Source organism: Balearica regulorum, chromosome 12, assembly GCF_011004875.1.
Source record: "Balearica regulorum gibbericeps isolate bBalReg1 chromosome 12, bBalReg1.pri, whole genome shotgun sequence".
NCBI classification, from domain to species: Eukaryota; Metazoa; Chordata; class Aves; order Gruiformes; family Gruidae; genus Balearica; species Balearica regulorum.
Window position 1 is genome coordinate 16,003,441 of NC_046195.1, and position 12,932 is coordinate 16,016,372.

At 42.3% G+C, this 12,932-nt stretch overlaps 1 protein-coding gene across 1 annotated transcript in view; it reads right to left on the reverse strand.

Annotated features, from left to right (window-relative positions):
- AGBL1 (AGBL carboxypeptidase 1) overlaps nucleotides 1-12,932 on the reverse strand; it is a 269,330-nt gene that overhangs the window by 239,820 nt on the left and 16,578 nt on the right. The window contains exon 5 of the mRNA XM_075764872.1: nucleotides 35-72. Within this exon, the coding sequence (XP_075620987.1) occupies nucleotides 35-72 (38 nt within the window). The remainder of the gene's footprint in view (nucleotides 1-34; nucleotides 73-12,932) is intronic.

The following is a 12,932-nucleotide window of genomic DNA, read 5'->3' on the forward strand; positions in this document are numbered from 1 at the left end:
AAGTCAGAAAGAATATGAAGAAAAAGAAGCTTACTTGATTTCAGCAAAGCTGCCAGAGCCTCAATGGCTGCCCTGGGGAAAGAAGAGAGATGGAGAAATAATGTCAATTTCTTCGACAGTTTTTGTAACCTTCCTCTTCACAGTCTTCTGGGCCAGGCTTCCCAGCTGGTCTAAATTGACAGCTTATGATGGACTTTGACAGAACTGCAATGTTTTACACCAGCAGAGGATCCAGTCTCTGCAGCTGACTCAGTTATTCTGAAAGACCATTAGCCCTCCAGCTTTAGTGTTACACTGATTTGTAGTGACCGTTAAATTTAAAGCAACACCCACATATCCAAAGTAATGAAGCAAGTCTTTAAACTGCTGCCCCAGAGCTATTTCTTTGTATCAGTCTCAGCACATGCCCACGCCAGACACCAGTGCTTCTATCTACATCAGTAGATGATAACTTCTGCATCAAGCTGGGACATCCATGTCAGTATTTCCAGCCAAATGCCACTCCCTTCTCCATTTTCCCAAAACAACCTTCACCCTGTCCTCCCTCCCACCAGCTTTAACTGAAAAGGAAATTTAATTTCTTTTAATTATGACAAGGTCTTGCATTGCAGTGGCATGTAAAGGTCCCCACTCAGATCAGGACTTGTAAGAAAGCTGCAAAAGCTCTAAAGCAGTCCAAAGCTGCTTGCCCCATGTAGCTTAGAGTAAGGAGGTAGAAGGTAGATACACAGAGATTTCTGTTGACCTTCTGCATCATTTCAGTGTGCAGGTAACTCAGCCTGCCTGAGTCAGCATAGAACTGGTTTGAATAGGAGCCAGTCACCAACATTTGAAGTTTGAAAAGCTGAAGAGATATCCTTGCTCCCCATGACACAGAGACAAGTTTCTTCCTCACGTGGTATAATCTCCATCCCACCAGCCCCACAGAACATTTCCTTTTCCAGTCATGTTCTGCTGGAGCAAGACAATCCATGTCCTAACCTGGCTTACTGCTGTGAAGTTTCAAGTGCCCACAGCCGATTAAATAAATACAGCTACAAAACCCTACATACCCAAGAATTCCTTAGAACATAATCTCTTTACAAACCAGTCCCCATATAAAATCATATTAACTTCCATACTGAGCCAATTATCATCCTGCAGCAAGAAATAAATATTTTTTTGTCATCAAGCTGCTGTTCATTGTGTATCCTAAGAGCAGCTTGAGAGACTAAGAAAGATTCAAGAGCTGGTTCTTGCTGATGTTGGGTCGACATCCCTATCTAATGTCTTTCTTTCATAATGAGCCTGTCAAACTTCAACAACAGCATTACAAACAAACTGCAAAATAAATGCTCACAAATACAGACAGAACAGGACATCAGTAGCTAAAAATCTCACCGGTGGAAGCACAGTCATGCTGTCATTACTTCTTTAACTCCACCTAGACAGCAATCATTCAGCTGGTGGGAGGAATACTGCCATCCACTAGCTCAGAAAAGGGATATGCTACAGCCACTCATCACTCAGTCTTTCCACAGTTTAAACTTTGGGACAAATCAAACAGCTCTAAGCAAGTTAAAATTCCATCCAGAGCATCTCCCAAAGTTGATGCTCGAGTATGTATCTTGTAAAGAACAGTACATTACAAACCTACGTTTGCAGGCTTAAGGTGATGTCTCAATCACATGCCAGAAGAGCAGAGCAACAAAGGAACAAAGTGGTTTTGGCTCCAAGCAGAAGAGATCTAAGGATTTCCCATAGGCATCTGGTTTATTTTGGGGGTGCTTATGAGCATTGCAAAGAGATTCAGTAGAGCTACGTCACTGTCATAATGCCAACACTGCCATCAAACCTTCCACCAACACCATGATATGCAAATATGGATTCTCCAATATTTTTTGGGTTCTGTAAACCACAACATATACACAGACATCTTCATTCATCCTCAGAGGACCTCAGACCTCCCAAACCATGTTCTCAGCTAACGTAATCTCCTATTCCTACGATCTTTGAATCCCCATTCTCTCTAATTCCTCAACACTCTTGCCCCAGAAGACTTAAACTCTTCCTGGTCATACCACAAGCTGATCCTTCAACAGCCTTAACCACCCCATGTCACTTCTCCAGGCTTGGAGGGAGCTGGTCTGCTCCAAGTCAAGGAATAAGAGCTATTTGGGCTTTTGATGTGACCTGGTGGAACAGGCTTGCAACTGCTTTGCTTGTAAAGCTGAGAAACCCAGGACTATCATAAAGATGTAAGTAAATCCACCTGGACAGTGTTGTGAGATGGAAAAATTCAGACATATCCTGAAAAAAAAAATAAATAAAGGTGGTATCACACAGATTCCAGTACCACCACTCAGCAGAATCAGAATTATTCACAATCACCACTTACTTCTGAAGCAACATTACAGACTGCAGCTGTAGCTAGCTGGATTTCCCACACCAACAGCCTAGACACATCCTCATCTCAGTCTATGCCTGTACATCATACTGCAATAAAATAAAGTGGAACCAAACTAGTACATTTCATCTCTTCGAGCACTGCAATTCATCACAAGGGTTTTGACATAGGCAATATGCAGTGTTCTGTATGTCTTACAGCATGTACTCTACAGTTAGTCATAAGTAGGTGCAGATCCAGCAGACTGACCTCAATAGTATGCATTGCTTTAGAGCAAATTTTGAAAGAAAAAAAATAATTAAAGACATGAGGGTAAACTGCAAAACAGATAAAATGGGTTTAAGGGATAAAATAGACTCTCCAAGAGTAGATCAAGCCAGCCTAACTTGATGTTTTTCTTTGATAAGATAATTGATTTTTTTTAGACAAGGGAAATGTGGTAGATCTAATTTATCTGTACTTCAATAAAATATTTGATATGGTGCCACGTGGAAATTATTAGCCAGTCTGGAGAACATAGGTATTAGCGTAAGAATTGCAACATGGGTAAGGAACTGGTTAAAGAGGCGATGACAGGAGTTGTGCCAAAAGAGGAATTATTAGTCCAGAAGGAAGTTATGCATGGGAGTCCTCAAGGATGTTTTGAGACTGATCTTATTTTATCTTTTCATTAATGACCTTGGCACAAAAAGTCAGAGTATACTAACAAAATCCGCTGACCATGTGAAGTCAGGAGCTACTGCCAATAGTGGGGAGTTCGGAATATTTTTCAGGAGTAACAGGATGTTCTTGAGTTCCTAAGCAACAGAAATGTGATGAAATGTAATAGTCAAAGTGCAAAGTTATGCATTTAGGGTTTAATAAGAATTGCTGTTATGAGCAGGGACTAATAATTTGGAAATGAGTAGAAGGACACCCTGGAAATATGAGCCCCCTTAGAGAATGAGGACAAGCATGACTCAGCAGGGTGACAACCGTGAAAAGGTCAGAGCAGGTCTCAGAAAAGCCACTGCCAGTGGAAAAGTAAAAGCATGAATGTTTTCATACAAGACTTCATCTGAACAGCTGCATGAAGTACTCTGAAGGAACCATGCAGAAAAGTGCTAAGGAAATCATTATGGTAACGGAAGCATGTCTCATGAGGAGTCTTAAATACCACAGTTTTGTCACCTTAGCAAAATGATGGTTAAGGGGTGACTCGATTGTTCTCCATAGACACAGCGGGTGAGGGAGAAGAAAACTGTGAGGAAGGTAGAGAGCTACTTAAGCTAAAGAACAAAGTTGGCACAAGAACAAATGGATATGAAATGGCCATAAATAAATTTCAACTGGAAATTAAAGGATGGTTTTTAAGCACTGGAAAATGTAGCTCTGAAACATACTCTTGGCAGTGATGGGACGAACAACCTAATGACTTTGAAAAGGGAGCCTGAATTGCTTATAATGGGACTGTTAGGCTCAGTTGCCAATGAGGAAAGGGTCTGAAAAATGCGACCCAGGAATGACTGTAGTCCTATATCCCTACAGTTTAATCATAGACAAAATGAAAGTGAAATGAGAAACAGGTATTCTAAGCATAAAGTTAATTAGCCAGGCCAGAGAAGAGCAGCTGCACCAGCTTAAGCTAAAAGTCCAAATAGTCTAGTATCCTGTGGCCAACAGTGGCCAAGGGAAGAATATAAGACCACAGGAAAAAAACACAGTGCTAGAACTTCCAGAACAGACTCAGACTCCAGCAAATTGCAATCCAGAGATTTCATAAGCTAGCAATGGTGCCTTTAGGAGGCTTTTTAGCTTTTAGATTATTTTGCTTCCATATATTTGCTTAGGAACTTTTGAACTTAGGCAAACTCTTAGCTACTACAGTTATCCTGGGAAGGGCATTCACACCTACTCTATGTGAAGAGTTATCTACCTGCATTTGTTTTAAGTTTGGACTTTAAATCAGCATTGCAATTTACACTTTAAGTCAGCTGTCAGCAAGTATCCCCAGAATATTACCTATCTTTGATGCTGAACAAATTCAAGCATACAGAACACCCTATGGGAAACAAATAAGAAGTCATAGAAGAGAATGCAGGATGGACTTTCACTGAAAACAGCAGCAAGCTAATGAATGCATCAATAGGCTTACAGCAAACTAGGCAAATGATGTTTGCGATATTATCGGCACCTCTTAACACCATATGGCAAACCAACAGCATCTTTTCTGGCATCAGAAGATATAATGAGATGAGTAAGCCTGGGACGGGAAGACAGGAGATAATAAATTGTGCATGAGAGCAGGGACAGGGGGAGGGACAAGATGGGAACAGGAGGAAAAGTTTAAGAGCACAAGAAAGATGACTTGATGAGCCATATGCTAGACCAGAGAATTTGATAGTGTGCCCAGTGCAGAACTCTGCATTTGCCTCAAGAAGGAATGGGGGGGGGGGGGCAGACAGGGGAGAAATCATTAGAAAACCTGCCAAATCTGTCCAGATGCCTTCCTCTGATTTTCTGTTCTTTGTAGCAATAAGTTATTAAAATCTTAGCTGTTTTGTCAATCCCAGTGTATCTCAAAGGAAAAATCACTTATAGATTTCAAGAAAAGGATGTATAAATAAAGTTGCCCTATCTTAAAAGACATAATAATAAATGCTGCTCCATAATCAGAAAACATTAAAAACTCCCTGTAGTAGCAGTCAAGACAGCCACTCTGAAGAATGGAAATCTTTGAAGTGTTTCCAAGTCAGCAGCTTGGCTTTCAGGGCAGGAGTACAACTAGCAGACAGATAGACAAATGCAACTTCCAGATCCTGTGCTCAGTAACCAGGAGCAACATCAAAGAAAAACTCCACTTCCCAAGCCAAAGCACAATTGGATTAGCCAGTAAAACCGGGCTGCTAAAAAGCATAGACAAAGAAGTCTTATGCCTAGGTCAACCCTTTCAAATGTGAGCTACGAGGACAGTGTTAGCTGTAAATCACAGCAGACAGAGGAGACTGAAAGCCAGGGTCTCTTAGGTTTTCTTCTCTGCTCAGATCTCAGCTCACAGGTTGTAGTGCTGGGCACTATGATGGACAATGCTGTACCTCTTTCTGTCTCTTGAATAGATACCTTATTTCTGTTCCACCCCAGTATTAAAAAAAAAAAAAGACTCCTGAAAATGAAAAACCTGACTACAGAACATGGTGAACTACATGACAGGATTTTAAGACTCATAGGACACATTGACATTGGTGCCCACCTGTTCAGGACTAGCTTGGAACTATAGACAGGGAACAGCAGAGAAGCCAGAGACTGAGCAAAGAAATGATCCAGGAGGGCTCTGTAAATCAGCCCCCAAGTACTTTAACCACCCTTCCTTCTCCTCCTTTTACATGCTTAAACATGAAACATCCTCTTCAAGTTATTGAATAAAAGCTAATGACTTGGTGCTTCATTAAATACCTCTTCAACTTGATGTCTGATCTAATTTCTAAAGTCAATCACATCTAGATAATAATAAAGACGTAAAGTCTTTTTTTATAAAAAAGTAAGAAAAGGTTCTGCCCCTGCCTGGCAAACAACATTGCTTCAGCCCATGCTCCCTCCTTTTGCCCTTTGCCCTATTTCACAGGGTATTCACTTGTTGCCATCACATTTATTTATATCACAAGCGGCACAGGGTAGGGACCATGCAACAAATATTAGTACAGCATCTAGCAAAATCAGAACCCTGACTGAGGGCTCAAGGTGTTACAGCTAACAGGCTTAAAGCCCCTAAGCTTCCATAGCCCTTGTTTCTGGGAGAAATTAAGTGCCCTCACATGTACATATCATCTGGCTGCATTTTGCCTCCAACCCCTGGGACTCGTACTTAACTACTGGAGTTTATACAGTCACAGAGCAACTCACTCAAAAGACAATTCCACATTTGACAACCGAGAGACATTTCAAAACGTGTAGGCACCACAGCAATAGGTGCTTTATAAATCCTACCAGAAGGTAGATCTCAGAGACAGATGCCTTGAATAGTCATTTCCCTTGCGGCCTGGAAATACAGATCTTAAATATGCAGGCACTTGCACAGTGATTTGTTTTGTTTTAAAGGCTTAAAACCAGCAGCTTCACAAGTCTTGGAAATATGGGTGGGCAAAAGCTGCTTATGCTGCTGGCATTTTCATAGCCCTGCTGGTCTAGGACTTATGCAGAAACACCCATCATCATGTCCACTTTAATTCCAGCTTGTTAGCTAGGCATTAAAACTTATGCTAAAGGCAAAGCCTGCTCACAGTCTGCAGTGTCCCACACACTGCCAACAGGTCGAGTTTGGAGATCCAGCTGTTGTGCACAGATGTGCATTGATGTAATGCTGAAGAAAAGGAGATAAAATCCACACACTCCTTTTCTAACGGTTACTTCAATTCCAGTGACCAGCTTCCCCACCTGCCCAGAAAAGCACATGATGTCTTTAATACAAATATACATCTTCTATGGAACTTATTCTCCGTGATGTAATTCATTTTGCTGAATAGAATTAGCAAGCAAACAAAAAATGTACAGAAATTAAATACATACTGAATAGTATTTCCTCCCCATCTTTAAAGATTTATATGACTATTAACTCTGAGGGGAGGGTTGTGAGGGAAGAAGGCGTGCACAGTTGCCAAAGTCAACGCTAATAGCCAGCAAGACTTAACAGCAAAAGGAGAGATGATTTCTTGCTTTTTAACCCTACAATAGACCCAGGAACGAATTTTCTCCTATCTTGCATATTGGTGAGTTGAAGTCTGTGTTCTCCAGAAGACATGCGGCTTCTTGTAGAGAAGTTATAGTGGTGATGCAGAAGCCCCAGTGTGAGGTCCTCCCTTGCTCTCATGGCTAGCACAGCAAGCATACCTCAGTTCCCCGGTTCAGCTCAGAGCTTTCACTGTAGCATCTTCCGAACACCTCTGCCTGCCCTGGAGCCTCTCAGGTTAAAATCAGGGAAAAGCTATAGCCTTCCAGCCTCTTTCACCTCTGCCTGCCAGAAAGAAGAGTCATTCCAGGTTCATCCTCCAGGCATCTTACAAGTATCCTGCTGTTACGTACAACAGGTAAAAGAGGAGAGACAGCTGCATCCTGAAAATGCAACCTATTCTTTTCAGCTCTAAACTAAGTTAACTTCAAAGTAGTAACAAAGAACAAAGGTGCACGAAATATACTTAAATCCTTTGCCAAAAAAATGCCCAGGCATTTCCTACAGCATGGTACAGAGCTGGCATGGCTTCCTCAGGCAGAAGATTTCCCATTCCTGTCAACTCTCTCTCTAGGGTCAGATCTCACCAATATGGCTGAGGCAGGCTGTGACAGCTTGTCATTCACGTCAAGATGAAGGGGCTGGAAGGATCACAGTCAGACAGGATTCTTAACAGATTCATCACCCTGGCAGTTTCAGGCTGACAGTGTGAGAATCCAGCTCTCCCACCCAAGGGACACATGTAGGGGGACTGAGAAAGGGGCTTGATGCTATCCTTGATTGATTAAGAGGAGTGGTGAGGGCCACATCTGCTAACAAGCACCAGCACAGCCCTACAAAACATCTTGTAGACAGTCAAAGCATGTTAGTGAGTGGGGTTAAATCCCCCTCCTTTCCCCAGACAGCTGTCTTCCGATCCCAATTCGGTTACTAGTGCGAAAGAGCCCAGTGGTCTGTCAGCTCACACCTTAGTTGTCAATTTATTTGTAGCTTATCAGTTTACTGTGCCCAGCAGCTTTTGCTCTGGAGACTCCAGGGACTGACATGCACATTGTGCTCAGGGCAGGGAGGAGAGACACAGCCCCATTCTGCTTGCTTCTGGTTTGTTCTCCTTGAACTTTTCTGAACGCTGCATACACCCAGAGTGAGGGTAAGGAGAGGGACACAATCCATGCACACGGCAAAACCCTGCTTACTGCATGGTGAAGCCGAAGGGCGCTGCTTGGTGACGTACCCAGGAGCCCTAGGCTCCAATCTCAGCAGGGCAACTGTGACTTCTGTCCTCATTAAGAGAAATTGAATTGCAGGTGCTTTGCCATTGGGGAGCCTCTGATAGTGAGCTATGAAAGGGAAGGTAGAGCTTGGAGGTACCCAGGACTTTATGAGGCCAGAAAGTGAGCCTGCACTCACACTATATTGCCTGCAAACAACTGCAAGATCTTTACTTTATGGATACTATCAATTGCTGGCAGTGAGATATGCAAGGGCAACTTGTGCTGCCGACAGTCCAGGTAGTGAGGTATCTGACATGCCATTGCTTGTGCCCAGAGCTATTTGAGACCACAAAAGGAAGGCTGGTTTCAAAGTAATCAAGGCTAAGAGCTGTAGCTCTCCCTGACTACTGGTTAGTACAAACCATCTCTAAGGCAGCAGTAATCTCAGAGTACAACATCTTTAAAAAGCACTTTGTAATGAAAGGTGCTCTTGAGCTGTAAGGCAGCAGTGTTCAAAATTGCAGCCTTTACTGTGTGTAACTAGGCTGCTGTGATGGATAGGAAAGTTGAGTTTTCATTTAACCCATTCCTGCAGTTTCACTGTTTAGGATTTTGAAGTTTGTTTGGGGTTTTTTTTTTTGTTTGGTCTTTTTAACCAAACAAACATCTTTCAGGGAAACTAGTTTTAAAAATGTGTACAATTTAAGAGACTTGAAAAGAACATGAAATATAAAGCTGAAGGACTGAGGAAACACCATCTTCCCTGCTCTCTATGAAGAAACAAGGTTGACTTGTGTGGCAGCCTTTTCGTTAAGCAAAAGTCAGATGCCTCATAATAAAAGGAGAAATGGCTGATATTGAACACAAGATGAAAAACTGCATTTGTTCTTTTTAATCTAATGGTACGTTTCCATATTACAAGGCTCTAGAAATAGATCCATCAGTTTGAGTTTATATGGCACTTCACTTTCCCCTCTGGTCCTATTCAGATGAAGCACATCCATAAAGTCCAGCCAAAGGAAACTTAAAGCTTAAAACCTCCAGGGAAGAGAGCTGGCTTGCAGAGTTTCTTTGAATATGCCAGAGCAAGAAGCCTTTTCATGCAAGCATAGCTACTGGAATCATTCTCTTACATGAGAAGCAGCAACTTGGGTGGTTGCAAACTGGCAATAATATCATAACCCTATAGCCCTACTCAGTTCTGCCTGTTGGTGAGTGTCCAGTTACAGTCTGCCTGTAGTACTAAGGTCATGGTTTGAATGTGTGAGTAACTGTTTACTATCAGCTGCAGCTCTGACAGCATGTAGCATTTCATCCATGTTTGCAGTAGGGAGTAAGTAGAAAAATATATAGATGGCAATTAGTCTTCTTGCATGCAACACAATCTCCATGTGCTTCCCAAGTAGGTAGGTATCATTTCCCTTGTTATGCGCACAGGTTAGGTAAGAGCAATATATAGAAAATGCCTAAATCCCAAAGGATGGTGGTCAGAGTTAGAGCTGCCTGAAAATATCACATGCAAGTGGAATTTCAACAAAATACATACAAGAAAATATGCAGAAGCCATCACAAATTTTCTCCTGTTTTCCAGCTACCCCTCCACTTTTCATCCCTTCCAATGATTGTGTTCCCTCATATACATACTTAGTCTTTCAGCACCAAATTTACTGTGAATTGGGCACTTTACAGTTTGATGGTCCTAACTGATGCTGCTGAATATGAACCTGCTTGGAAATACTGGAGTATTTGTTTGCAAGCTCTGTGTTTACATAATACTGAGCTTAATTGGTACTATTAAATCAGTCTCAAATTGAAAACAATGCATAAACATGCTTGAGAAACACAAAGTAAAATTCTCCAACAGATTTGCATTAGGCATCTTGACCTGAATTTAAAAGACATTTTTATGTCTAAACATGCGGCTAGCACTCAGCAGGATTTTTCAAAGTCCCTTTGTATACTAAGGTCAGAACTACCTTTTAACTGTATGAGTTAGGCCTTTAACCTGCTGAGAGGCTTTCTGTTACAGCTACATTCCATTTCATCTTCACATATCTAAATCACTCTGAAAATCTGGACATTCATTCAGAAAACTCAGTCCTCACTGACCCAAGTCCTTTCAGTCAACACCAATAGCAGTTTATAAGAAGCTTTTCAAATTTATCTTACATGCAAAAGAAATGCCAATTTTACCCACTTTGTGTTGTCAAAACAGAGGGCTGCAAAACACGTGTACAACAGTGCTAGAAACCTATAGTACTGACCAGTTTTGCCGCAGGCAAGTACAGTAAGCACAAAGTCTTTGGGAAAATAGATGTTGCAATTGCAGAGCAGGGAGGAAAGCATATTAAGTTGCCTAGGATTTTCAATAGAACTTTAACAGAAAAAAGCCATCCTGCTATTCGCCTCCCTCTGCCATTCTGTGGTTTCTGTCTCGCTTGAGATGTGGGAGGGGGAAGTGGGGGTACTGCTGTGTTGTGTAGTATACACACAGAAACACATCTTTGCAGGACAAAGAGCCAAGGTGTGGAAAGCGAACAGCTTTCACACTGCCCTGCAGCAGCTTTCTGGACACAAGATCTGCAAACTGTGATAGGAAAGGCAGAAGAGTCATCTGAGGACGTGTGATCAGGTTCAAACTAAATAGCATAGATGTTGCAAATGAAGATGCATCTTCTGCAGAAGCTGTCTGTGCAAGTAGGCTGAGCCACCATCACCAAAAGCCACAGCCTCCAACAGCAGCAGATGCACTACCACTCCAACATTTGCTGCAAATTTGTCCTTGTCCTATCCTCATGTCCACAGCTCAGGCAGGATAGATGTAGAACACCTTGTTGCAGGGAAGGCAACCTACAGTCTGCAGGTTAGAGATGAGGTTCTCTGCAACCACAGTACCTCTAGCATGTCAAATACCATCAATGGGCTATATAAGATGGCAATGGGGATGGCACAGGTAGGGGTCCTGAGAAAGAGAAGTATGTTTAGTTTAGTAGAATGCCCAAGAATCAGAGAAATAGTATTCTCTGTTAGACCACCACATTACCTTCCACATAGCACTTCGTCCAGCTGGTGACTCAGATTCAATGTGCAAGACACATTAAGAGTTAGGAGGACGAGCAGGAAGACTGTACTACCGGGGCAGCCAAAGCACAGCCTCAGGTTTCATCCCCACATCTACAAGCAAGGAGATTTGAGAGCAGGCAGTACACAGTAGCCTTGAGAGCAACATAGGTCACTACACGGAGCTTGCAAGGCTGGTTGAAAGCCAGCATCTGGCTGTTGTGGCTCATCCAGCCAACCACAGACTCATGACTTTTTTCAGTTACACATATATAATTCCTTATTAAGCAATAATCTGGTCACATCTTAGCGCTGGTGCCTGTTTTTTACAACATTTAGCTAGAGGATTTAGAAGGATGAAAAAGTCAGCAACAAGCCAAAATGCAGCAAATACTGGGTCGAATTCTCCTGATACTTGCTGTTTGAAATCTGCAGTGTCACACTGGCATAACTGCAGCAGCTTTTTGAAGCAGTAATTTGCAGAAGCTTAAGTAATAAAAGTTAGGATTTGGGTTCCCCCCCCTTCATTGGAAAGCTTCCATCTGATATAATCAAGCCAAACTCTGGGATTTGAAAACAGACCATATCAAAGCCAAGGCTGGTAGAACTTGAGCTGCAAATATAAGAGAAGCAATGGGGATAAATAATTAAGAAGTACAGTAAAAATTATGAGCATTATCAGGATAGTTTTTCCACATACCCTTGTTTTTTATACACAGAAAAATCTGGAAGGTAGAAGCTGGAATAATCATTAAGTACAACTTAAAATAACAACAAAAAACCAAGACTGAAACAAACCTTTTGAGTACACAGTAAGAGCTGTTGTGCCGCTGCAATGTCTGTCCTATGGTCCACACAAAGCCCAAACTGTATCATTTAACACAGGAGAGGAAAGAAACACATGGAATAGATGTGCCAAAGATACAGGATGATTTTCTCTTTGTTCTGTAATAGTCTGGCTGTTGCTGCAGGCTAATGGTAAAAGCTCGGTCTCAGAGCCATGACCTTTCCAAGGTTTACACTTCAGGGGGAGTTTCCATTCCCAAGCCCAGAGCTGCAGCCGTATGAGGCATCAGCAGCCCTGTTCTTCCTCACCAGCCGCTTCCTCCAGTTTTCACGTTCTCCCCTCCATGTCCAAGCCTTGTCTCTGAACACATCCCAGAGCAGCTCAACTCTGGGTTTATTTACAGATTTTACTGGCATTGCTGCCATTCCAAGTGTTGCCCTGCAGATAAAGAGACCAAGAACAGCCCTGCCAGCATTAGCAAGCCAGAGACCTGTGCTGCATCCATAGCACTGCTGTTACAAAACCTTCTCTCCCTAACAAAACTCATTTTGCCTGCACTTGGTAAATGCTCTAGTATTTAACATTTCTCTTTTATTCCCTATGATAAATAACTAAGTTCAATAACTGCCCCAAAGAGCCTGAAAGTGACTGTGAAGACTTCAGAGTTTGCTCTCCTGCCCACTGGAAATGAGTCAGTTGTGTTGCCTCTGTATTGCCAAAGCCAACTATGCTGCTGGCGCGGCTCCAACGCTGCTATCAGGACAGGGAATCCTAGCATAGAAA